Here is a 25211-nt window from a genome sequence, read left to right as displayed (position 1 = left end):
ATTGAAGGTGTGAATCATGACTCCTCTAAACAAAGCATTTAATAGTATTCGAATTTATAACTTTAGCATATAACTTTCCTTACAATTAATAAACTAAAACATGTAGACAGAGAAATGTCATGAACTAGCATGGAAGGTGAATACAAGTTCTAGGATTACTGGGTTCGTTTATCTTCATGTGGTTACTGCATCCAAAGCTAGGATGGTGCTAAGGTTCATTGGGTTCATGTAGCCTTTATAACCTGACATAATTTCGTCTAGAATAAGTCTATTGGCCTTTTCAGATGGATGGAATGCATCCCAAAATGCATACTGCTGTCTGTTGGAGCAAAGGTTGGAGAGTGGTGTGCATAGCCCAAGTCCATTGTAAGGTCCTTGCCCATAGCAAGCTACTTGTGATGTAACAAATCGTACACAAAAACAACAATAACACAAATGTTACTACTTGATTCTTTATGACTTCACAATTTAGAGCAAGGTTTTATCTTAGAGTTTGGAATTGGGTGCATACCCCACTTATATATTTTAATTTGGTCATATCACTAATCAACATAGAATCTTTAACAATTTTAAATTATGGATGACATACGGTCAAAATAATTATGGTTCCTACGAACATAGCAACCACATTGTTATTGCAAACAGCATGAACCACATTTAGGTCACATCAAATGGCAATGGTTGCAACACAACTGCAACCTCAGTCTATTACATGACATGAAGATTAGTTAGTTATTAGTAGTGTGTAGTACGAAAATGTTGGGGGGTTAGTAATTCAGTCGTTGTGAGATTTTGCTGTGTTTGCAGCAATGAAAATGTCATTTCCAATTTTCCTGTTGAGTTCAAGTAACATTTGTTCGAGTTTTGGGTTGAAGAATGCTACAACTTGTTGTAGTTCAGGACCACATTGTCCATTTCTACCACGTTAGGCCAATTCTGATGGAACACAACAGAAGGGTCCTGTGCCTGTCACAAGAACTCTGCGTCCTCCCAAATCATATAGCCTCTGCAACATATATATATATATATATATATATATATATATATATATATATATATATATATATATATATATATATATATATATACACACACGTATCATATTAGAGATTAGAGGACATTAACTGTTAATCCTTTTCATTAATCAAAAGGGTGTTACCTGCAAAAGGTTTTGGTACTCAGAGATGAGATACTTGACACATGCACGTAGTGGGTACTGTTGGGACCTTGCTGAATTGGGCACTAAGGAGTAGTTGTTTACAAAATCATTGCCTCCTACAGTGATGAGCACTACTGCTTGTCAGCTTATTCTTAGCCTCTGAAGCTCCAAGTATAGCACTCACTCGGTTTTGACACTCCTTCAAATATTCTAGCTGTCTATACATTCTGATTACGTTTACCTGCAAAAGTTACACAATCATTTTTTATTCCACGACAATCCTTTTAACTAACCAGCTTCAAATTTAACAATTGCTTATATGATTTTAGGTAGAATTCATTTGAGGTTAAGTTTATATATTGTGATGCTTAAGGTTTTGAACATAACATGATAAATAACTAGCGTGTAATGAACTTATAAACTGAACTCCAGTGTCATTAAGGATTCCAATTCCAGCTGAAGCAAAATTGGCACCCACAAGGAGTTTATCTCCTCTTAATTCTAGGTGAGATTTCAATCAAATGTTCCTTTCTTACTTTTAAAATTGAAAGCCATAGAGGGTTTTTTTCTTGGCTGTTGAGGGCATAAACCACTTTCACTGCAGTCACTGTCATCCTCTTGGTGAGTTCAGTCTAAGTCACTGCATCATGAATCAGATTTTTCTAGTGATCCTCTAGTTTCTTCATATATGAAACCAGTGATCCTCTTTACACCTCCTTTTCTCACCAATGTTTGAATCGCTGGCTTCATTATCCCTTCAATGTTTTGGCATGGCCCTTTTCCGTACAATAGCTTATTAAAGCCGTTTCATGTTGAAACTTTCTTTGAAGTTTCAAATTATTTATGTCGTCATGAACGGTTCTCTTCTGTTACTTCCAGAATAAACGATGTATTTGGTTACAGCAGTGACCGATTTGTTGAGTCCAAAAAAACAATATTTGACTTAGCCACAAGTTGTGTTGCCAAAGTTGAACTAAGATAATGTCTCCCTAACATGCTAGGTTATTTTCTGACCCCTTAAGGTAAGTTTATTATTAATAATGAAAATGTGGTATGATGATATGTACAGTAATCAGTTGAAAACAATTATATGAAGTTGGTAGTGCTGAAAATCAATAAAAGTACTTAGCAGTCACCTGTTTCTACAAATAAACAAAATCAATAACATTTATTCTTCTGTTCCCAAGTAAATTCTAATTCAACATAAAATCAGTGTCCTAACAGCTATTGATGTTGTGTTCAATAACATTTCTTAGGTATTGACTAAGCATGGTAGTTGCATTATGTAGTCAGATCAATTATTCGGCTTGGAGTTTACCAGTTAAAAGTTATTATAGAAAGTGGTTCATAGGCCAAAATTTCTGAAAAATATCATCACATAATAGTCATGACCATAGTATACAAAAAATATTTGATCAAAGTTCATCAAGTACATGAAGGCGAGCCCTGGTGCAGCGGTAAAGTTGTGCCTTGGTGACTTGTTGGTCATGGGTTCGAATCCGGAAACAGCCTCTTTGCATATGCAAGGGTAAGGCTGCGTACAACATCCCTCCCCCATACCTTCGCATAACGAAGAGCCTCTGGGCAATGGGGTACGAAGTTTTTTTAAAGTTCATCAAGTACATAGCCGGAGCTATGTAACCATCTGAGCCACATAACAAACCATGTGTTGAACTGAAAGATGCTCAGTCAGTGGTGGATGTATTCTCATCACTTAGTACAAGGCTTGAAATTCGAAAATCAGTAACCAAAGGTGTGATATGTTCATCAAGGAGTATATTGCTTGGCTTAAGATCACAATGCACTACTTTGAATGGAGAGTAATGGTGCAGATAGGACATTCCCTCAGCTACATCACTGCAGATTCTTACCAATTGAACCACATTCAATCTTTGTCTTGAATATAGATGTTTGTCAAGGCTACCATTTGGCATCAAGGGAAAAACAAGGGCATTAAATTCTGACCTACAACAAATTGTCATGATCCTTATTAAATTTCTGTGCCTTATCTTTTTCAGGATCTGAAATTCCCTTCTAAAGCTCTTTGAAATCTCACCATGCAGTGAGTTATTTGACAAATAAATTAATTGTAGCCTATTCATGTTGCTGAGGCTGGGAGGGATTCATCCATTTATTAGGTTACTGGACAAGTTTAACAAAGTCAGGTTGAGAAGGTTGGCAATTTGTGAAGGTATAGACCCGTATATGAAATTTTTTCTAGGTCAGGTTGTTGGAGGCTGGTGGGAATTAGATCACCAATGTTATGAGGCAGCTTCCCACCATCATTATTTCCCGTCGAGTTGTTGAAAGTGAGATAAATTCACCAAGGAGGCAAACAAAGCTTTAAGGTTGGTATTAGCATCATGGCTAGTAAAATTGTTGTATGACAACTAAAGGAATTGTAGTTGTAGCCAATTACTTACAATCTTAGAAGGAAGCTCTCCACTCAACATATTGAACTCCAAATGAAGCCATTTAAGGCTGGTAGAGTTTGCAAGAGCTAAAGGAAGTTGGCCTACTAGCTTGTTAGACGAAAGAAATACGAAGCTGAGGTCTTTAAGGATACACCCTTTGTTGCAGGGGATTTGTCCTCCTAAGGAATTGTTAGATAGGTCTACATAACTCAGTCAAGTCCCATTACAGAAAACACTTGGGGGAATGTCTCCTTCAAAATCATTACTTCCCAAGTCAAGGTAGTACAAGTTATGAAGTGAACCAAACTCGGATGGAATGTGCCCTTGAAGAAAATTCCCAGACAAACTGAGTTGTCCAACCTGTACCAAATAGCCTAATTCCTTTCGAATGTTACCCACCAGACAGTTTCCAGAAAGATGAACAATTTGCAAGGAAGAGATGTTAGCAATAGCAGGGGAAATAGTGCCTCCTAGTTAGCTTCCACTGAGATGAAGCTCTATGATCATGTCACTTGCATTGTTGCATCTTACAACTGACCAATGACAAACATGAACACCCGGTGACTTCCAAGTCTCTATAGCGTTTTGAGGGTCAGAAACAATGCATGACATGAATGAAATAAGTGATTTTTTTCCATTCACCATGCCAGCATTTTCTTTCCCATGAAATTCTGTAGATTGAACAGTGCCCTCAACCAAATTAGACCCACTGTTAATCTGAAGATTGCAAACAGAAACATAATGGAGTCAATAGATTTTGTCTTGTATCTAAAAGAAGGAAAACAATGAAGAAAATGTTGAAAACTTACGAAAGATGTACAGAGCAGGACTAGGGTGAATGTGTCTCAATAAAAGGGGACCACTAAGGATTTAAGGGAATCATTAGTGTTAGAAAAAGGATAAAATGTAAAAAAATCTGAATCCTTACAGTAAGTTATAAATAAAATACCTGAAAATAATGTAAGAAAATGTAAAATAATAAATAGGAATATTTTAATCTAAATTTATATAAATTACATAATTTGTAATTTATGTCAAACTGTGAAAGAATGTTAAGATTAAGAACAAAGGAAGTATGATGCAATCACAAATTTTATATTTGTCAAGTTTAATTATAATTTTTAAAGATAGAAACCATGCATGATGCAGTCACAAGAGTGTTATGTTATTGGTGACATAGAAGCAGGATCTGCGCACAGTTAGTTGGTACTTAATAAATCATAGTGAAAAAGAAGAACTTAGAAGGGTAAATTATAAAGTTCGAATGTTGAATGGTAATTATGGAGATGCTATTAAATTATGTTTGAACAGCACCAAGCGATTTTTAAATCATGTTTTTCAAATATATATATTCTGACTAGGAGTGAAGTTTAGAATTAGAGTTTATTTGCTTTACAGGATCTGAACATTGTTTTTGTTTGCGTGACATATATGTTGACAAATAAGTTTGACTTACTATAATCAGATATAGTAAAACAAATATTGTGTCCCTGTTGGCTCTGGAATTCGAGGTCCAGAATCCTCCTCAAAGAAGAAAGTAAGAAGGTAAGGAAAACTTGAATATTCTCATTGCCTCATAATCATTATTACATGGTATTATATAGGTGGTTTCATAATAGAATTGTGTTGAGCTGGATAAGTAGGAATCATTCTAGAATATGGAAGTAACAAAATTGGTTATGTATCTCTTAACAATTTTCCTATTAAGCATGAGGTTGAGTGTATGAGGCTGCTATGTAGATGTATTCTTTTCTTTAAACGTAATCCTTTAAGTAGCTGGGCTTAACAATCCTTCTTTTGGGCTTTTCTTCTCCTTGCACCCCTTTTTTCTTCTCTTGAGCTGAACTCTGATCTTCTTCTTCCTCAGCATCTTCTTCTTCATACCCTATACCTGTATCATCCCCCGGTCCTTGCAGGATCACCTTGTCCTCAAGGTGATAGTCCTGACGGAGCTGGTCCCAATCCTCCCACGAGGTCTCCTCCGGTGAGAGCCCCTGCCATTGTACCAAAACCTGCCAAGGGTTGTGAGGCTCAGCTGTTGCGCGACGAGATCCCAGAATGGCAAGGGGAAATATAAGCGGCTGATTCTCATGGAAATTGGGTGGTAAAGGAATTGCAGGAGTGGATCCGGGCTCGCCCCGAAAAGGTTTGAGGTTGGAGCAGTGAAACACCGGGTGAATGCGTACACCTGCCGGAAAGTTCACACGATATGCTACTGGTCCTATCTTAGCCGTGACCTGAAATGGGCCATAATAGCGGCGAGCCAATTTCACATTGGTCGAGGGATCCCCTTTGGCGGAGGACTGTCGGTAAGGGCGAAGACGAACCAGAACCCAGTCCCCAGGAACAAATTGAACATCCCTGCGATGCTTGTCCGCGTAAAGCTTCATCTTGCTCTGGGCCTTCAACAGCTTCTTATGAATTAATTGGAATGTCTTATCCCTTTCAATTAAGAGGTCATCTACAGCATCGACCTTCGAGGAACCTGCAAGATATTCCGGAAAGTTGAATGGCCGACGACCAAAAGTGATTTCATATGGGGTAGTGCCAGTGTTCGCCATCCAGGAGGTGTTTAGGACCACTCCACCCATGGAAGTAACCTGCCCCAATTCTTGGGTCGTCGGTGGACGAACGCGCACAAATATTGCTCCACGACCCTGTTCATGACTTCGGTATGCCCATCACTTTGGGGATGATAGGCTGAACTCATCCGGAGCTGAGTTCCACTGGCCTTGAATAGCTCCTGCCAAAGTTAACTGACGAAGAGGGGATCACGATCAGAAACCAGGCTTCTGGGCATGCCGTGGATTTTCACCACTATTTCCAAGAATAATCTGGCCACCGTGAGGGCTGAGTGGCTCTGAGGCAACATTCCTAGATGAATACCTTTAGAAAAGCGGTCCACGACAACAAGGATCACGGTGTTGCCACGATATGCCGGTAAGCTGGTAATGAAGTCTAAAGATAAGTCATACCAGGGTTGACTGGGTACTGGAAGAGGACAGAGAAGCCCTGCAAGCTTCTTAGTTTCGTACTTGGTGACTTGGCAATCAACGCATTGAGCAACAAAGCGAGAGACGTCATCTTGAAGGCCGGGCCAATAAAAATTGGTCATGAGACGAGCCACGGTCTTGGCGACGCCGGCGTGGCCACCGGTGGGGGTGGCATGATACTCTGTCAGCAGGGTGGTGATGATGGGTATATCGGAAGGCAACCAGATACGGCCTTTATACAACAGCAGTTTGTCAGCAATGGAGAACTCAGGGTGGTGGTCGGGATGATTCTGAACATCAAGCATCTTTTGCTGAAAGGTCGAATTCGTGCGTGACTGGTCATGGAGCTCATCTAAAAAAGTGAGACAAGGGACGGAGAGAATGAGAAAGGCTTGAGAAGCTCCTTCCGGTAACCTAGATAAGGCATCTGCTGCCTGATTATGGCTCCCTGAGCGATACTGGATATGATAATCGTAGCCCATTAAGCGCGCGAGATAGGTATGCTGTTCTGGAGTTTGCACGACCTAGGTCATGAGTTCTTTCAGGCTTTGGTGATCAGTTAGGATAGTGAAGCTGTGCCCGAGAAGGTACTGCCGCCACTTCCTGACGGCGGTGGTAATGGCGCACAATTCCCTGACATAGGTGGAAGCTCGGAGCATTTTCTGACTGAAAGGTTTGCTAAAAAATGCAATTGGGTGGCCCTGTTGTGATAATACGGCGTCCATTCCAATTGCAGATGCATCAGTCTCAACTGTGAAGGGTAGTCGAAAGTCGGGAAGGGCGAGGACCGGTGCAGATGTTAAGGCTGCCTTCAAGGTGTCAAAGGTGGTTTGTGTGGATGGAGTCCAGTGAAGGGGCTCGACGGTGGTGGCCTTGACCAAGGGGGGCGCTGTAGATGCAATTGGCTTTGATGTTTTGATGATGATCATGATGATGTGTTGCAATTGATGCAAATGGGCTTTTCAAGATTAAAATTCAAGACAATACTTCAAGATTACAAGTCACAACATCAAGATGATCACTAGAATATTAGGAAGGGAATTCCTAATTGAATTAGCAAAGGTTTGGCCAAGTGATTTAAAATAAAAAGTGTTTTTCAAAGCTTTTACTCTCTGGTAATCGATTACCAGAGGATGTAATCGATTACCAGTGGCCAAATACGTTTTATAACAGCTATAAAAATTTGAATTCGAAATTTTAAAAGCTGTAATCGATTACACAATTGTGGTAATCGATTACCAGCAGTTAGTAAACGTTTTAATTCAAATTTTAAAAGCTGTAATCGATTACACAATTGTGGTAATCGATTACCAGCAGTTAGTAAACGTTTTAATTCAAATTTTAAAAGCTGTAATCGATTACACAATTGCTGTAATCGATTACCAGACAGGAATTTCAGAAAAATAATTTCAAGAGTCACAACTTTTCAAAGGCTTTACTCATGACCACCAATGGTCTATATATATGTGACTTAAACACGAAATTGCTTAGAGATTTTTCAGAACTACAAAGTGTTTATCCTCTCAAAAAGCAATTTCATTTTATCCTCTTAAAGAATTCCTTGGCCAATTCAATTGCAATTCATTAAGGAATTAATTGAGTGCTCAGTCTGTAAAATCCATCTCTTTCAAGAGAGATTTGTTCCTCTTCTTCTTCTCATTCTCTAAGGGATTAAGAGACTGTGAGTCTCTTGTTGTAAAGAATCTCTAAACACAAAGGAAGGGTTGTCCTTGTGTGTTTAGAACTTGTAAAAGGAATTTACAAGTTAGTGGAACTCTCAAGCGGGTTGCTTGGGGACTGGACGTAGGCACAAGGGTGTGGCCGAACCAGTATAAAACTGAGTTTGCATTTTCTCTTCCCTTAATCTCCTTTATTTATTATTGCTTTATATTCATATTCAAGTTGCTTCATTTGAATTAATATTTAAGAAGATTGTCATTAAGGGAATTCATAACTTAAGTAAAAAGTAAGATAGATTTTTAATTAGGGGAAAAAGTTTCGGATATCTTAATTCAACCCCCCCCTTCTTAAGATATCTGAGGCCACTTGTCTAACAAGTGGTATCAGAGCTTCATTCTTGTACAAAGTTTAGAAGCTTCAAGAAAAAGATGGCCTCAGCAAATTCCTTATTTCCAGAAGGGAATTCTATCAATAGACCTCCAATCTTTAATGGAGAGGGTTACCACTACTGGAAAACCCGAATGCAAATTTTTATCGAGGCAATAGATCTAAATATCTGGGAAGCCATTGAAATAGGGCCTTATATACCCACCACAGTAGAAAGAGTTTCAATAGATGGTAGTTCATCAAGTGAAAGCATAACCATAGAAAAACCTAGAGATAGATGGTCTGAAGAGGATAGAAAACGAGTACAATACAACCTAAAAGCCAAAAACATAATAACATCTGCCCTAGGAATGGATGAATATTTCAGAGTTTCAAATTGCAAGAGTGCTAAGGAAATGTGGGACACTCTTCGATTAACACATGAAGGAACTACAGATGTTAAAAGATCTAGGATAAATGCACTAACTCATGAGTATGAATTATTTAGAATGAATACAAATGAAAATATTCAGAGTATGCAAAAGAGATTTACACATATAGTAAATCATCTAGCAGCCTTAGGCAAAGAATTTCAAAATGAAGATCTTATAAACAAGGTGCTAAGATGTTTAAGTAGAGAATGGCAACCCAAAGTAACGGCTATTTCTGAATCAAGAGATTTGTCTAACATGTCTCTTGCCACTTTATTTGGTAAGTTGCAGGAACACGAGATGGAACTATTGAGATTGCACCAAAATGAAGAAAATGACAAGAAAAAGAAAGGAATTGCTCTTAAAGCATCATCCTCAATTCAAGAAGAAAGTGATCAGGATAATGATGCTGATGATGATGATGATCTAAGTTTCTTTGTAAAAAGGTTCAACAAATTTCTTAAAGTAAGAGGAAATCAGAGGCGACCAAATTTTAAATCAAAGAGAAGGACAGAAAATTCATCCTCTACTCTAAAATGCTTTGAATGCAATCAACCTGGACATCTGAGGGTTGATTGTCCCATCTTCAAGAAAAAGATGGAAAAATCTGAAAAGAAAAATCATAGTGAGAAGAAACTAAAGAAAGCATACATCACATGGGATGAAAATGATTTGGAATCCTCTGATGATTCTGAAAATGAAGAGATAAATCTTTGCCTTATGGCAAAAAGTTACGAAAGTGATGAAGAGGTAACATCTTCAAACAACTTATCTATTTCTTTTGATGAATTGCAAGATGCATTTGCTGATTTGCATAAAGAATCAATTAAACTTGCAAAATTAGTTTCATCATCAAAGAAAACAATTTCAAATTTAGAAAATGAAATTTCAAAATTAAACAAAGAATTAGATCTTCTTAGAAATGAAGTTTCAATCTCTAAAACAAATGAAAAAGTTAATATCTCCACTATAAATGACAAGAAAATAACAGATTCTTGTAGTTGTTGTGATAAATATGTAAAAGAAATTAAAGAGTTAAAAAATTCACTTGCGAAATTTTCATATAGTAGAAATAATTTAGATGTTATATTAAGTAAACAAAGATATGTGTCTAATAAAAATGGACTAGGGTATAAATCTGAAAAACTACAAAAGGTTCATAAAAACTTTTCCACTTCCACACAAAAATGTAATTCTAATTCTATCACTTGTTTTTACTGTGGAAGAAGAGGACATGGCATATCAACTTGCTACTTCAAGAAAAATTACAGTAATATCAAAATGATATGGGTCCCAAAAGGATCCTCAGTTAATACTAACATGCAAGGACCCAATAAAATTTGGGTACCTAAGTCAAAAACTTGATTATGCAGGTATCTTTGAGAAAGAAGTGGTACATAGATAGCGGATGCTCAAAACATATGACTGGAGATGCATCAAATTTTACACACATATCTCCAAAGAAAAGCGGGCATGTAACATATGGTGACAACAACAAAGGTAGAATTCTTGGAGTGGGTAAAATAGGTACAAATTCTTCAAACTCCATTGAAAATGTTCTACTTGTTGAAGGTCTTAAGCATAGCCTGCTTAGCGTTAGTCAACTATGTGACAAAGGCTATCTAGTATCATTTGATTCTCAGAAATGTCTTATAGAACATAAGCATGACATTGATATAAAGCATGTAGGACATAGAGTCAATAATGTTTACATGATAGACTTAAGCATAAAACAAGAAAACAATCATTGCTTTCTAAGTAAAGATGATGATCCATGGTTATGGCATAAAAGAATTGCTCACATAAACATGGATCACTTAAATAAATTAATTTCAAAGGATTTAGTAGTTGGTTTGCCTAAATTGAAATTTGAAAAAGATAAATTATGCGATGCATGTCAAAAGGGCAAACAAACAAGAGTCTCATTCAAATCTAAAAATGTTGTTTCAACCACTCGACCATTACAGTTATTGCATATGGATCTATTTGGTCCATCTAGAACCATGAGTTTTGGAGGAAATTACTATGCTTTAGTTATAGTTGATGATTTCTCTAGATATACTTGGACATTATTTATTACACATAAAAGTGATTCATTCCATGCATTTAGGAAACTTGCTAAAGTCATACAAAACAAGAAAAATCTCAAGATTGCATCCATTAGAAGTGATCATGGGGGTGAATTTGAAAATAAAGATTTTGAATTATTTTGTGATGAACATGGTATTGAACATAATTTTTCTGCACCAAGAACTCCTCAACAAAATGGAGTTGTTGAGAGGAAAAATAGGTCATTGGAAGAAATTGCAAGAACTTTATTAAATGATACTTCTCTTCCAAAGTATTTTTGGGCTGAAGCTGTCAATACTGCATGTTACATCATGAATAGAGCCTTGATAAGACCTATTTTAAAGAAAACCCCATATGAGTTATTTAACGGTAGAAAACCTAATATTTCTCATCTACATGTTTTTGGGTGCAAGTGCTTTGTACTTAATAATGGTAAAGATAATCTAGGAAAATTCGATGCAAAATCTGATGAAGGCATTTTTCTTGGATATTCTTTACAAAGCAAAGCATATAGAATATATAATAAGAGAACTATGAATATAGAGGAATCCATTCATGTTACCTTTGATGAATCTAATGCTATATTGTCAACAAAGAATATGCTAGATGACATTGCAGATTCTTTAGAACATATGAACATTCATGAACAAGATTCCAAAGGAAATGACAAAGGAAACAATGAAGATCCTCCAGAAGAAGGCAAATCCAATGATGTACTCCCAAGAGAATGGAAAACTTCAAGAGATCATCCCCTCGACAATATTATTGGTGATATCTCAAAAGGGGTAACAACTAGACATTCTCTTAAAGATTTATGCAATAATATGGCTTTTGTATCTATGATTGAACCTAAAAATATAAAAGAAGCCATAGTAGATGATAATTGGATCATTGCCATGCAAGAAGAACTAAACCAATTTGAAAGAAACAATGTATGGAAATTAGTAGAAAAACCTGAAAATTATCCTGTTATTGGAACAAAATGGGTTTTTAGAAATAAATTAGATGAACATGGTATAATTATTAGAAATAAAGCCAGGTTAGTCGCAAAAGGGTATAATCAAGAAGAGGGGATAGACTATGAAGAAACATATGCTCCTGTTGCAAGATTAGAAGCCATTAGAATGCTTTTGGCATATGCATCCATAATGAACTTTAAACTTTATCAAATGGATGTTAAGAGTGCCTTTCTAAATGGCTTAATTCAAGAAGAGGTATATGTTGAACAACCCCCTGGTTTTGAAATTTCTGAAAAACCAAACCATGTTTATAAATTACAAAAGGCTCTTTATGGTTTGAAACAAGCCCCTAGGGCATGGTATGAACGATTAAGTAATTTTCTTCTTGAAAAAGAATTCTCCAGAGGTAAAGTGGATACCACATTATTCATAAAGAGAAGGCATAATGATATTTTGTTGGTTCAAATATATGTTGATGATATAATTTTTGGATCCACTAATGATTCATTGTGCAAGGAGTTTTCCCTTGATATGCAAAGTGAATTTGAAATGTCAATGATGGGAGAACTAAAGTACTTTCTGGGATTACAAATCAAGCAAACTCAAGAAGGTATATTCATCAATCAATCCAAATACTGCAAGGAATTGATCAAAAGATTTGGGATGGATAGTGCAAAACACATGTCTACACCGATGAGCACTAATTGTTACTTAGATAAAGATGAATCTGGTCAGTCTATAGACATAAAACAATATCGAGGTATGATCGGATCTCTTCTTTATTTATCTGCTAGTAGACCTGATATTATGTTTAGTGTATGCATGTGTGCTAGGTTTCAATCCAACCCCAAACAATCACATCTAAGTGCAGTAAAGAGAATCATGAGATATCTATTAGGAACAATCAATTTAGGATTATGGTATCCTAAGAATTCAACATGTAACTTAATAGGATATTCTGATTCTGATTTTGCCGGATCTAAAACTGATAGAAAAAGTACAAGTGGAACTTGTCAATTTATTGGATCGGCTCTTGTCTCATGGCATAGTAAGAAACAAAACAGTGTTGCTTTATCTACTGCTGAAGCGGAGTATATCTCTGCCGGTAGTTGTTGTGCACAAATTTTATGGATGAAGCAACAATTATCTGACTATGGCATCATTCTTGATCGCATACCTATTAAGTGTGATAATACTAGTGCCATAAATCTATCCAAAAACCCAGTTCAACATTCAAGAACTAAACACATAGAGATTAGACACCACTTTCTTAGAGATCATGTCTTAAAGGGAGATTGTGTATTAGAATTTGTTGATACTAAGAATCAACTTGCTGATATTTTCACTAAACCTCTCCCCAAGGAAGTGTTTTTCTCTATTAGAAGAGAATTAGGTCTCTTAGATGTAAGAGATTTAGAAAAATAGGAATTGATTGGTTGATTGATTGGTTGATTGATTGGTTGATTTATTTTTTACCTTTTGATTGTAGATTATTTTGGTTGATCTTGTTTGAATTCTTGTTTTTATGATAGAATTTATGATTTCTTGTGTATATAGTAATTGAATGATTGAATTTAGTGTATTAGTAGTGAAAATTAGACATATAGGATGTATTTGAGCATAAATATAGATATTCTCTTAGAAACTAGCCTAGGATAGGCTCTGGTAATCGATTACCATCCAGTGTAATCGATTACACATGAACAGGCAGCCTGTAATCGATTACAACATCCTGTAATCGATTACCAGAAGGCTTATTGGGCCTGTAATCGATTACCAATACCTGTAATCGATTACAATGCGTCATCTTCTATAAATACTCACGAAATCTGAGCTCATGCGCAGCCAAAGCTTCCTCCACGTTTTCCTCCATACCTAGAACTTCAAACCTTCGATTCTCACTCAATTCTTCACCAAATCACGTCCCGTAAAGCCCAATCTTCCTCTTTTTCACTCCTCTTTCACTTCCACCGATCAAAATCCAGAAAAACTTCATCAAATGGCAGAGCCATCAAAGAAGAGAAAGGGATCATCCTCCACCGCTACCGCTGCTGCCCATCGCCGTCACGGCCCATCCGGAGCACCCACAGCACCTATTCCTCCTTCTTTGTCATCTCCAAGATCATCAACATTGTTTTCATCCGATGATCAACGTCTACGGTACCTTTCTCAGTTTTCTTCTAGAATAATCTTAGACCCTAAGTATCTAGACGTAGAGTTCTTTAATGATGAAACGTTTGATTGCTATCAAGTGTTTCAAAATTCTGGTCTTGTTGATTTCATGTCATTTAAATTGTCATATTATCCTGAACTTGTAAAGGTCTTCTACTGCAATTTAAAAATTCAGGATGGTATTATTATGTCTGAGGTGCATGGTACTTCTATGGTCATTGATCAGTCACTTTTCTTTTCTTTGACTCATTTACCCAGTCAAGGTGCACCTTTTGAGGGCACCATTGTTGATGACTGGAAATTCGATTATTCGAGTCATGATGCTCGTCGCATGGTCTGCAATGATCAAGCTGACATGACCGGTAGATTGTTGGCCGGGTCATTAACTTTTGATAATCGCATCATGCATTATATCATTGTTAGGATTTTGCTTCCTCGGTCTTCAAATTTAGCACAAGCCTCTGAGGAGGATTTGATTCTTATGTGGGCTTTTCTAACCGGTCGTCAGATCGACTGGGCCCATTTGGTTCGGTACCGAATGCATAAGGCATTACGGGCCAATGCACCTCTTCCTTATCCACATTTGATTACTCTGTTTTTGCGTCATTTTCAAATTCCGCTTGATGATGAACCCTTTGTTCAAGTCAAGCGTTCCTTTGCAATTGGTGCTGGAGCAGTGACCTCCTTTGGGTATCGTAAAGATCGGAATGGACAATGGCTGAAGAAGGATGCACTCCCTCCTCAAGATGAACGTACTCCTTCACCTCCCCCTCAACGTGAAGATTCCGCACTCATGAATGAAGTCCTCTCCGAATTACGGGGTCTTCGTTCGTATGTTGGTGACCGCTTTGACTCGTTAGATTCACGCTTTGCCGGTATGGACATTCGTCTTACACAGCTTGAAGAGGATGTCGGATACATTCGTCAGAGTTTTGATCTTCCACCACCTCCTCCGTCTTCTTAGATTTTAGATTCTGCTTATTTATCTTTTATAAGCCGTGTATTTTGGCTTTTAGTTTCTTAGAATTTACATTATTATGCTAAGTACTTTGCTTATTTTTCTTGTGTTTCAGTCTTGGATATTTTGTGGTTGTTGACATTTTATGTTATTTGAATTCTGGTTTGATTATTTTCTTGATTATGAGTTTGGCTTATTGGATTTAATACTCTGATACTTATATCTTGCTACTCCATTGTTATAACTGTGTTGATTTCCGAGTTCTTTGGCTTTTTGATGTTTCCAAAGGGGGAGAAAAAGGTTGTAGCAAAAGCTTAAGAAAAAGCTTAACAAACTTAGAAATCAAGTGATCATGTATTCCGAAATATAGGGGGAGAAAACGGATGCACACTTTATCTATATACAATTGTTTGTTGCTTGCTTGAATCTTGATTTCAGGTATTGTATTGTCATCATCAAAAAGGGGGAGATTGTAGATGCAATTGGCTTTGATGTTTTGATGATGATCATGATGATGTGTTGCAATTGATGCAAATGGGCTTTTCAAGATTAAAATTCAAGACAATACTTCAAGATTACAAGTCACAACATCAAGATGATCACTAGAATATTAGGAAGGGAATTCCTAATTGAATTAGCAAAGGTTTGGCCAAGTGATTTAAAATAAAAAGTGTTTTTCAAAGCTTTTACTCTCTGGTAATCGATTACCAGAGGATGTAATCGATTACCAGTGGCCAAATACGTTTTATAACAGCTATAAAAATTTGAATTCGAAATTTTAAAAGCTGTAATCGATTACACAATTGTGGTAATCGATTACCAGCAGTTAGTAAACGTTTTAATTCAAATTTTAAAAGCTGTAATCGATTACACAATTGTGGTAATCGATTACCAGCAGTTAGTAAACGTTTTAATTCAAATTTTAAAAGCTGTAATCGATTACACAATTGCTGTAATCGATTACCAGACAGGAATTTCAGAAAAATAATTTCAAGAGTCACAACTTTTCAAAGGCTTTACTCATGACCACCAATGGTCTATATATATGTGACTTAAACACGAAATTGCTTAGAGATTTTTCAGAACTACAAAGTGTTTATCCTCTCAAAAAGCAATTTCATTTTATCCTCTTAAAGAATTCCTTGGCCAATTCAATTGCAATTCATTAAGGAATTAATTGAGTGCTCAGTCTGTAAAATCCATCTCTTTCAAGAGAGATTTGTTCCTCTTCTTCTTCTCATTCTCTAAGGGATTAAGAGACTGTGAGTCTCTTGTTGTAAAGAATCTCTAAACACAAAGGAAGGGTTGTCCTTGTGTGTTTAGAACTTGTAAAAGGAATTTACAAGTTAGTGGAACTCTCAAGCGGGTTGCTTGGGGACTGGACGTAGGCACAAGGGTGTGGCCGAACCAGTATAAAACTGAGTTTGCATTTTCTCTTCCCTTAATCTCCTTTATTTATTATTGCTTTATATTCATATTCAAGTTGCTTCATTTGAATTAATATTTAAGAAGATTGTCATTAAGGGAATTCATAACTTAAGTAAAAAGTAAGATAGATTTTTAATTAGGGGAAAAAGTTTCGGATATCTTAATTCAACCCCCCCCCTTCTTAAGATATCTGAGGCCACTTGTCTAACAGGCGCAATGGTGGCGTACCCACAGATGAATCGGCGATAAAAACCGGCAAGTCCCAAGAAACTGCGTAGAGCACGAACGGAGCGTGGAATGGGCCACTGCGCAATGGCTGCAATCTTTGAAGCCACTGGTTAAACGCCGCGGTGCGAGACGAGGTGACCCAAATACTCCACCTGAGGTTGAGCGAAAAGACACTTGGAGAGCTTCAGAACGAAGTGATTGTCATATAACACCTGAAAGGTTGTTTGGAGGTGACGCAAGTGGTCGCTGAGGGAGACGCTGTAGATGAGAATATCGTCGAAGAAGACGATGATAAAGCGTTGAAGGTAAGGCCTGAAGAGAGTGTTCATTGTCGCCTGAAACGAAGAGGGCGCATTGCAGAGGCCAAAGGGCATAACCTTAAATTCAAAGTGCCCGTGGTGCGTCCGGAAAGTTGTTTTGGGAATGTCCTCCGATTGCATGTGTATCTGGTGATACCCTTGCAGCAAATCCAGTTTTGAGAAGCAACTCGCGCCGCCGAGCTCATCCAAGAGCTCATCAATGGTGGGGATTGGGAAATGATCCTTGATTGTTAAGGCGTTCAATGCACGGTAGTCCACGCAGAACCTCCAGGTATTGTCGGATTTCTTCACCAACAGCACCGACGAAGAGAAAGGACTCTTGCTGGGCTGAATGATGCCGCGTTGGAGCATTGCCTCAACCTGAGTCTCAATCTCGCGCTTTTGATAATAAGGATATTTGTATGGTCGAACATTGACGGGGGTGGCATCTGGACGCAAGTGAATTTGGTGATCAGTATCTCGTGCCGGTGGGAGCGTTGTCGGGTCCTGAAAGAGAACGGAAAATTGATGGAGAAGGTGCTGGACTTGCGGGTCAACGGGGATGGTCAACGCGAGTTCGGAATCCTCAGGGAGCACCGTAATGTGGAAGCAAATGCTGTTGGGTTGATTGCGGCAGACACGTCGGAATTGAGGGGAGGAGAGCAAGTCTCGTTGAGCCACAGGATCACCTTGGAGCTCGACTATCCTGCCATCATGGAAAAACTGCATACTGAGCTTAGTATAATCAGTTAAAATAGGGCCTAGAGATTGTAACCATTGCACGCCAAGGATGACGTTGGCGCCGGCAATCGGAAGGACATAGAGGTCGACGGCGAAGGAATGTTGCTGAAGGTCGATGGTGGTGGAATCACAAGTCGTGTGGCACTGCAAATGCTGGCCATTGCCAACGAGGACCTTCAATGGAGTGGTGGGCCGACAGGGTAGCCCCAATTGGGCCACGAGCTGGTCCTGAATGAAATTGTGGGTACTCCCACTGTCAATCAGGACCAGGATGGGGTGGCTGGAGATGTGACCGACGAGCCGCAGAGTCTCTGGGGCAAGGTGGCCCGCGAGGGAGTTGAGGCTGATGTGGGCTGGGGTTTCGGGTAACTCAATTGGGCCTGGAGTCGGGTCGCCTGGGTCAGCTGGGTCTATATTTGAACCCACGTGCTCGAGAGGGTCGTCCTCATCTGCTATCAGCAGGTGAACCCTAGGGGTGCACCTATGCCCCTTGTGGAACTTCTCGTCGCAGGAGAAGCAGAGGCCGCGCTCGAGGCGGGAGGCTAGCTCCTCTGGGGTCAGCCGGCGGACCGTGGGTGGTGGTGACGGGAACGGACGCGGAGGTGAGGGCAAGAGAGGAGGAAGGGGTGAGAAGCGGGGAGAAGCAAAGGGTGTGAGCGGCGGAGGCTGCGTTGGAGCCAATGGCGGCGGCGGCGGCGCGCGGGGTCGTGGGATTTGGCGGAAGTCAAAACGGAAGTCGCGGAGCTTCTCCTCGTGGAGACGGGCTAGCCCTGCCGCCTGGGCCACGATGAGGGGTTGGTTCACCATCACCTCGCGGCGAATCTCCGGCACGAGTCCAAATACGAAGCAGCTGAGCAGGAATGGAGCCGGGAGTCCAACCACCCTATTGGCCAATTCCTCAAATTCAGATAAGTATTCCGTCACCGTTGTCCTCTGTGTAAGCTTGAACAAAGACCCTGAGGGGTCCTCATACTGACTTGGGGCAAAACGATTTTGCAGTGCCTGTAGAAATACAGGCCAGGAGGTGAATTGTCCGTTGCTTGACATCCACTGGAACCAAGCAAGGGCTCTTCCCTCCATGTAAAATGCTGCAATGGTGATGCGGTCGTGATCCGGGGTACCGTGGTACTCAAAGAACTGGGTGATTTTAAAAATCCACCCAAGAGGATCCGTACCATCAAATCTCGGTACATCTAACTTCATTCTATGTGAATGTGCAGGTATCGGGCTACGAGGTGGAAAGGAAGGGGAAGCAGAGGGGGTAACGTGTTGCAGAAGGTCCTCTATGCGTGAAGTTAGTCGGGCTAAGGCAGCCTCGACACGATCGTTGCTGGATTCGGCCATGGGAGCGGGAAGAACAATGAAAGCACCAGTGTTGGCTCTGGAATTCGAGGTCCAGAATCCTCCTCAAAGAAGAAAGTAAGAAGGTAAGGAAAACTTGAATATTCTCATTGCCTCATAATCATTATTACATGGTATTATATAGGTGGTTTCATAACAGAATTGTGCTGAGCTGGATAAGTAGGAATCATTCTAGAATATGGAAGTAACAGAATTGGTTATGTATCTCTTAACAATTTTCCTATTAAGCATGAGGCTGAGTGTATGAGGCTGCTATGTAGATGTATTCTTTTCTTTAAACGTAATCCTTTAAGTAGCTGGGCTTAACAATCCTTCTTTTGGGCTTTTCTTCTCCTTGCACCCCTTTTTTCTTCTCTTGAGCTGAACTCTGATCTTCTTCTTCCTCAGCATCTTCTTCTTCATACCCTGTACCCGTATCAGTCCCATTGATGCCTTAATAGCTTAAGTTGTGGCTGCCGTTGTATTGTTTAAGTTGTTGTTTTGATTCTTTCCCCCATTCATGGTACAGATTAGATCTCATGTTCACAAGTACATATTTTTTTGTGCCATTTTCCTGCATCCCTGCACTTGTTGAAGTTCGTAATGATCATCTTTCGAGGTATGTGCGTTTAACCCGACTTAGTGATCATTTATGTTTTATATGATTTTTGGGACACGAAATACTTGTTTGTTAATTAGGAAGCCTTTTAAGTTCATTTCTCTTTCAATTTACTTCCCCACAGCAATTGGAAATGTTAGTAAAATCTGAAATGTAGCAGTATAAATGGAAAGGGTGAGGGGTCAGGGGGCATCATCATTATTCATTATATGAACCTTACAAACAATAATCTAACCCTTTTCTAATCAAGTTAAATACAATACTCTGAAGGTGTTGAGGCTAGTCTACTGCCACTCACTGTTTAAGCATATTTTTGTTAAATTAAGTGGTTAAAATGATGTGAACTGAGTCTTATAACATTGTATTATGATACCTGGGTTGCCACAAAATAATGTGAGGTTTAATCATTGTCATTTCATCCATAGTTTCTTACAAGTCAGCAAATGTTATTGTCAATTGTTCCCTACATAGAATGGACGAGTTAAATAAAACTGTTGTAGAATCCAACTTTTTTTCGAAACCATTCGTCCATTTCTTCATCATCAGTACTGTCATTATTGACAGAATAAAAGTCGGCATCAGTACTCAAGTTGTTTGTGAAACAAAACTTGTCATCGGTTTCAGTTTTCCAAGAAGGGCTTCTGCACTGATTTGGCAACTCAGTCTTCTATGCTTGTCTCCTTTGTACCTTAGTCAAGTGAGTCTTACCTCCAACAATAGGAAAATTTATAAATTCACAAGGATGATTTCATTTATTTAAGCACTTGATATTTTCATTTGAAACCTCTATAAATGTCCAAATAGGTGAATCTCTGTTCCTTTTTTTTCTTTGAAACAACATTGGTATTAGGGACACCTCTACTGCCCTGATGTGCCACAAAGGCAAATTTGCTATTCTGATAGTATAGTGATGAGACACCAAGGCAAATTTGGTATTAGGGACACCTCTATTATTTTAAGTATTAGCGTTACCAGTGATGAGATTAAAAGAGACGTGGCCTTGTTAAGGTTTGGACTGTTTGAAAAAAATGGAATGTACAAAATTGGATTATATGTATAGTTTTTAAGGGAAATTTGCTGCTACCTTTTAAGACCTAGAGCTTGGAACAACCTAAGTTTGTCACACACAGTAAAGTAGGAGATTACCAATTTAATATGGGATGGCATATGAGTTTGCCAATAAAGGGATTTATTGGTATACTAATAACAAATATGATAGGACACCTAATATGACTGCCTGGAGGATTATTAGGCAGTGTTGAATACTCTTTAAGCATGTATGTTTCTGGTCCTTTGGCCAAATGCAGGCATAGGTTGTAAATTCCGTGGTACTTCCTAGGTGATAGTTGATCACCTTTTGCAAAAGTTTATGAAATACAGCATAACAAATTCAGGAATTTAATGTGTAAGGCTGATAAACAAGTGCAATCTGGATGAAAAAAAACACAAACCTATATAAGCATCCCTGACAACTGAGAACTCAGAAAATAGGTAACTTCAGCAACACATCATTATCATTAAAGAAAAGAAAAACAATTGTGTGAAATGTAATGAAACTATTCTTACCATGACTTAATTAAGCTTCGGAAACAAGGCAAGAAAGTTAGACACTTGAAGCTACCATAAGCCAATAGGCACAATCATATTGTGCCTACATGTATTGAATTAATTCTCCTAGTGTAATGAATAACTGTTTAGTAAATATAATTGATAATAAATAAAAATAAAAATGATATTTGGATTAACATGTTGTCCACTTGGAAGTATATCAGATTTGATTGCACGCTTGTGGTAAAAGGGAATACAAGGAAAAAACAAGGATTTCACAACCTAAAACTTCTGAAATTAACACAGAAAAATGCATTTTGCATCATTTTCTAGTAGCTATCCACGTTTGGCACTTAAAGGAACATGCTTTCATCATGGGGAGTCATCCTAGAAACTACCTTGAACATTTTCCCAAGTTTTGACCTCTGTTTATTTTATTCTCTATGCAGAAAAATAATTGTTAACTCCTCATATCCCACTTTTCCTATTTTTTAGGAAAACACGGCTCCATGCATACCTAGACTGGGAAAAACTACTTCCAGTTGCTCCCACATTAATTTCTCTTCAAACTTGTTCTTTCTTGAAGTATATCTTATTTTTAGATTATTCCTCAATCCAATTCTATTGTGTTAGCCAACAGAAATAATCATTAGCCCGTTAGTCTTCAATCAACAAAAATAGCCATTAGTTGTCTGCAATGACTATTTTAGTTGTTAACTGTTAGAAATGACTATTTTAGTCATCAGTAATTTGTCACTCTAGGTCAAAGTAGAACTCATTAGCTAAATTAACCAATTGAATTAGCTGTTAACTGACAATAAATCACTATCCTCCTTAGCAAACATTTTTAGTGCCAACAAAGCGATAGATAGGTCAGTTTGAATCTTCTCACTAATATAAGCTACCATCAACTAACATTTACTTATTAAAAAAATAAAATCTTAAGTTAAATATTCATTGTCTTCATTGTATATATATTAAAAAAAAGCTTTAGTAAAATGCCTTATTTAATGACATATAAATAATATTTATTAATATATAGTAATATTTTCAAAATGATATTTATAAAAATTATCATTAATATAATTTTTAAAAAAATTATTATTAAAATTAACAAATTTAAGAGTCCACGTATATATAATATATCCTAATCTCTCATTATGTTTAAAAATTATATAAGTAAATTTTGAACATAGATAGTTTTTCATAAAAAGTTAGACCACATACAAAATTATATTAATTAAGTAAAATAGTCCAAAACAACCTTGCCCAATCTTAATTTCATCCCTGTTTAAATGGCGAAGCAAGGCACTGCTCTCTCTCTGTTTTTTTATTAATTATTTTTTTGGGGATGAGGGTGTCAGTTTGTCAAATTAGTAATTAATAATTAACACAATAATCTGATTAAAGATGGGCTGATAAGCCGTTGAAGTTGTCATCTTTTAGATTATTAGGGTTTTTATTCTTTTGCAGAGACAGTGGTTGACAATCACTGCAGAAAAGAATAATAATACCAAATTCCAACCAGATAAGGAGTGTGGAATTTTGAAGCTTAACTTCTTTCTTGAATTAGTAGGGCAAGTAATGGCCACGCATTTTCTGGTTGTGTAACTATCCAATTTCACCTTTTTTCTCTCTCTTAAGAATGAAGAGTTTATTACTATTTGATTCCACAAATATATACCAAAACAAGCAACCATCAAACTTGGTAACAATTGACAACATTTGAAACAAGAAATCTTATTTATTTCCATAATATGCACCATATCATGGCCCTTCCTTGAGCACACAACACAATTACATCTATGAAAAGGAAAATGTTTCTAGTATATATTCTTGCATCAAAAGAGTCTCACACCACACATTAAAGACAGTAAAACAGCCAGCAAGAGGATTCAAGGGTTTTAAAGGGCCTGGATGATCTCTTCAGCACTGGAGATGGTGAACTCTCCTCCGCTTTCAACATGCGCAACCTTCACCTTGAGGTCTTCCACCATCAGAGCAAACCTCTTTGAGCGGATGCCGTGACCCTTGTCAGTGAGGTCAACCTGAAGACCAAGGGCATTGGTGTATTTGGCTGCACCATCAGCAAGGAACTTAACATGCTTGTTCTCTAGGAATGTTTTGGCCCATGAGTTCATCACAAATGGATCATTCACTACAAAATCAGAGGCAATTTCAGATTAGCCATTTAACAAACGATCTATCTTCAAGACTTCGATTACTAGCACCATGAGTAATTTCTTTTGTAGGTCATAGTATGAGTATGGTTACTCACCACACCACACAAAAGGCCAGTTCAATCCATATAGAATTATACCCATGATAAAAGCAAATCAACAATCAATAGCCCAATAATTAAATTAACAATCAAGCAACAACAGCCTATTTGCAATCCATGTCCAAAAAAAACCCGGAGGCTCAACAAGTAGAAAAAGGATGGAATCACATAGCCAAAATGCTGTCTGGAATCACGTCACCCACTGCAATTGGAGCCATTGATGCTGATACTCAAAATAACACTCTGCAATTACCTAATATGAATAGCACGCTTGTGGTCAAAGGGAATACAAGGAAAAAGCTAACAAGGATTTCACAACCTAAAACTTGTGAAATTAACACACAAAAATGCATTTTGCATCATTCTTCAAACAACTACCACTTACAAGAGCAAGTAGTGTCTTAACGTATTATATAAAGTCATTAGGCATTAATGACCACATGATTGCCCTTTTGGAAGAACTTACCACACTTTGTCTGCAACATAAAATATTTGAAGTTTTTCTACCCGTGCAGCTCTCCATCTGTGTTTTTGAAAGGATATTTCTTGCTCGGACTCTGACCCAGTTGCAGTTAGAACAAACTGAAATATAGAATGTATGTTGGTAATTCGCTATCATTGAGTCATGATAAAGTTAACATGATATTTTAATTTGTATTGACAAAAGGATATGCAAAAAAGCATTAAAAACACATCAAATTAAAAATTGAATGCAGGAGGAAGAAAGAAATAGAAGGCAAATTATCCCGTAACTCACAAGGGGAGAGAAAAAGATTAGGGGAAAAACACAAGGGCAACAAGGGAAGAAAATAACATGTTAGCTACTTGATTGTTTGAGTTATTTTGTCTGTAAAACATGACAAACCTCATTGAACATACCAAAACCGTCCATATTGATAAAGAATAGTTAATGCTGCATCCATGATGACAAACCTCATTGAACCTATATAATTGTTTTGGATATAAATATATCAATATAGTTGACTTGAATGGTTTTCAATGATTTCAATAAGGCTTAATAGCTTCAATTTTGCCTGCCTTTGTGTTGCTTTACTTCTTGTTTTCATTGTTTCCCCCATTCATGGTACAGATTATATCAAGGACTGCTGAACTTCATATTTTCTGTGGCAATTGAGTGCATCCCCGCACTCGTTGTGGTTGTTACTCAGCATCTTTAGAGGTATGTATCTATTTATGTAATTACTGTGCTTTTCGGATGTCCTTGTTGAAATATTAGTATTGTTTGATATTGTTAGCTACATGCATTATGAGTGAACCTTAGTTTCCCGTTTGAGATTCAATACACCGATTAATATGGATAGTTTGTATTCATCGATGTATTGAGTCTTGAATTGTCCGTTTGGACAGTTTGGGAGGACATTTTTTTAATAATTGATTCATATGTAGAGGTAAATTCTTTTTTGCATGATTTGATGAAATTTCAGTATACTGCATCTCACATTGTTCTTCGAGTGCATATTTGACTGCGTTGATTATCCAACATGTCAACGCTTTCATCTTGTG

The 25211-nt window shown here is 37.7% G+C and overlaps 2 protein-coding genes and 1 pseudogene across 2 annotated transcripts; all 3 read right to left on the bottom strand.

Moving 5' to 3' along the window:
• Positions 1-135: 135 nt before the first annotated feature.
• LOC114420390 lies at positions 136-1909 on the bottom strand (annotated as a pseudogene).
• Positions 1910-7090: 5181 nt separating this feature from the next.
• LOC114420389 lies at positions 7091-19242 on the bottom strand. The gene is made up of 2 exons (XM_028386299.1): positions 16998-19242; positions 7091-7455 (listed from the first exon to the last, which is right to left on the bottom strand). The coding sequence occupies exons 1-2, from the start codon at positions 19240-19242 to the stop codon at positions 7091-7093; spliced, it is 2610 nt and encodes an 869-aa protein (XP_028242100.1).
• A 3882-nt stretch (positions 19243-23124) lies between these two features.
• LOC114417741 (peroxiredoxin-2B-like) lies at positions 23125-23646 on the bottom strand. Its single transcript, XM_028382813.1, has one exon. The coding sequence runs from the start codon at positions 23545-23547 to the stop codon at positions 23311-23313; it is 237 nt and encodes a 78-aa protein (XP_028238614.1). The 5' UTR covers positions 23548-23646; the 3' UTR covers positions 23125-23310.
• Positions 23647-25211: the final 1565 nt, after the last annotated feature.

This window comes from Glycine soja, chromosome 7, assembly GCF_004193775.1.
Source record: "Glycine soja cultivar W05 chromosome 7, ASM419377v2, whole genome shotgun sequence".
NCBI classification, from domain to species: Eukaryota; Viridiplantae; Streptophyta; class Magnoliopsida; order Fabales; family Fabaceae; genus Glycine; species Glycine soja.
This window is presented reverse-complemented; position numbering and strand designations above follow the sequence as displayed.

Coding starts and splice junctions, on each gene's coding strand:
- LOC114420389 (XM_028386299.1), bottom strand. CDS start 19,242: ATGGCCGAATCCAGCAACGATCGTGTCGAGGCTGCCTTAGCCCGACTA. Junction 7,456..16,997: donor ACCTCAGGTGGAGTATTTGG/GTCACCTCGTCT, acceptor TTGCATCTACAG/CGCCCCCCTTGGTCAAGGCC.
- LOC114417741 (XM_028382813.1), bottom strand. CDS start 23,547: ATGAACTCATGGGCCAAAACATTCCTAGAGAACAAGCATGTTAAGTTC.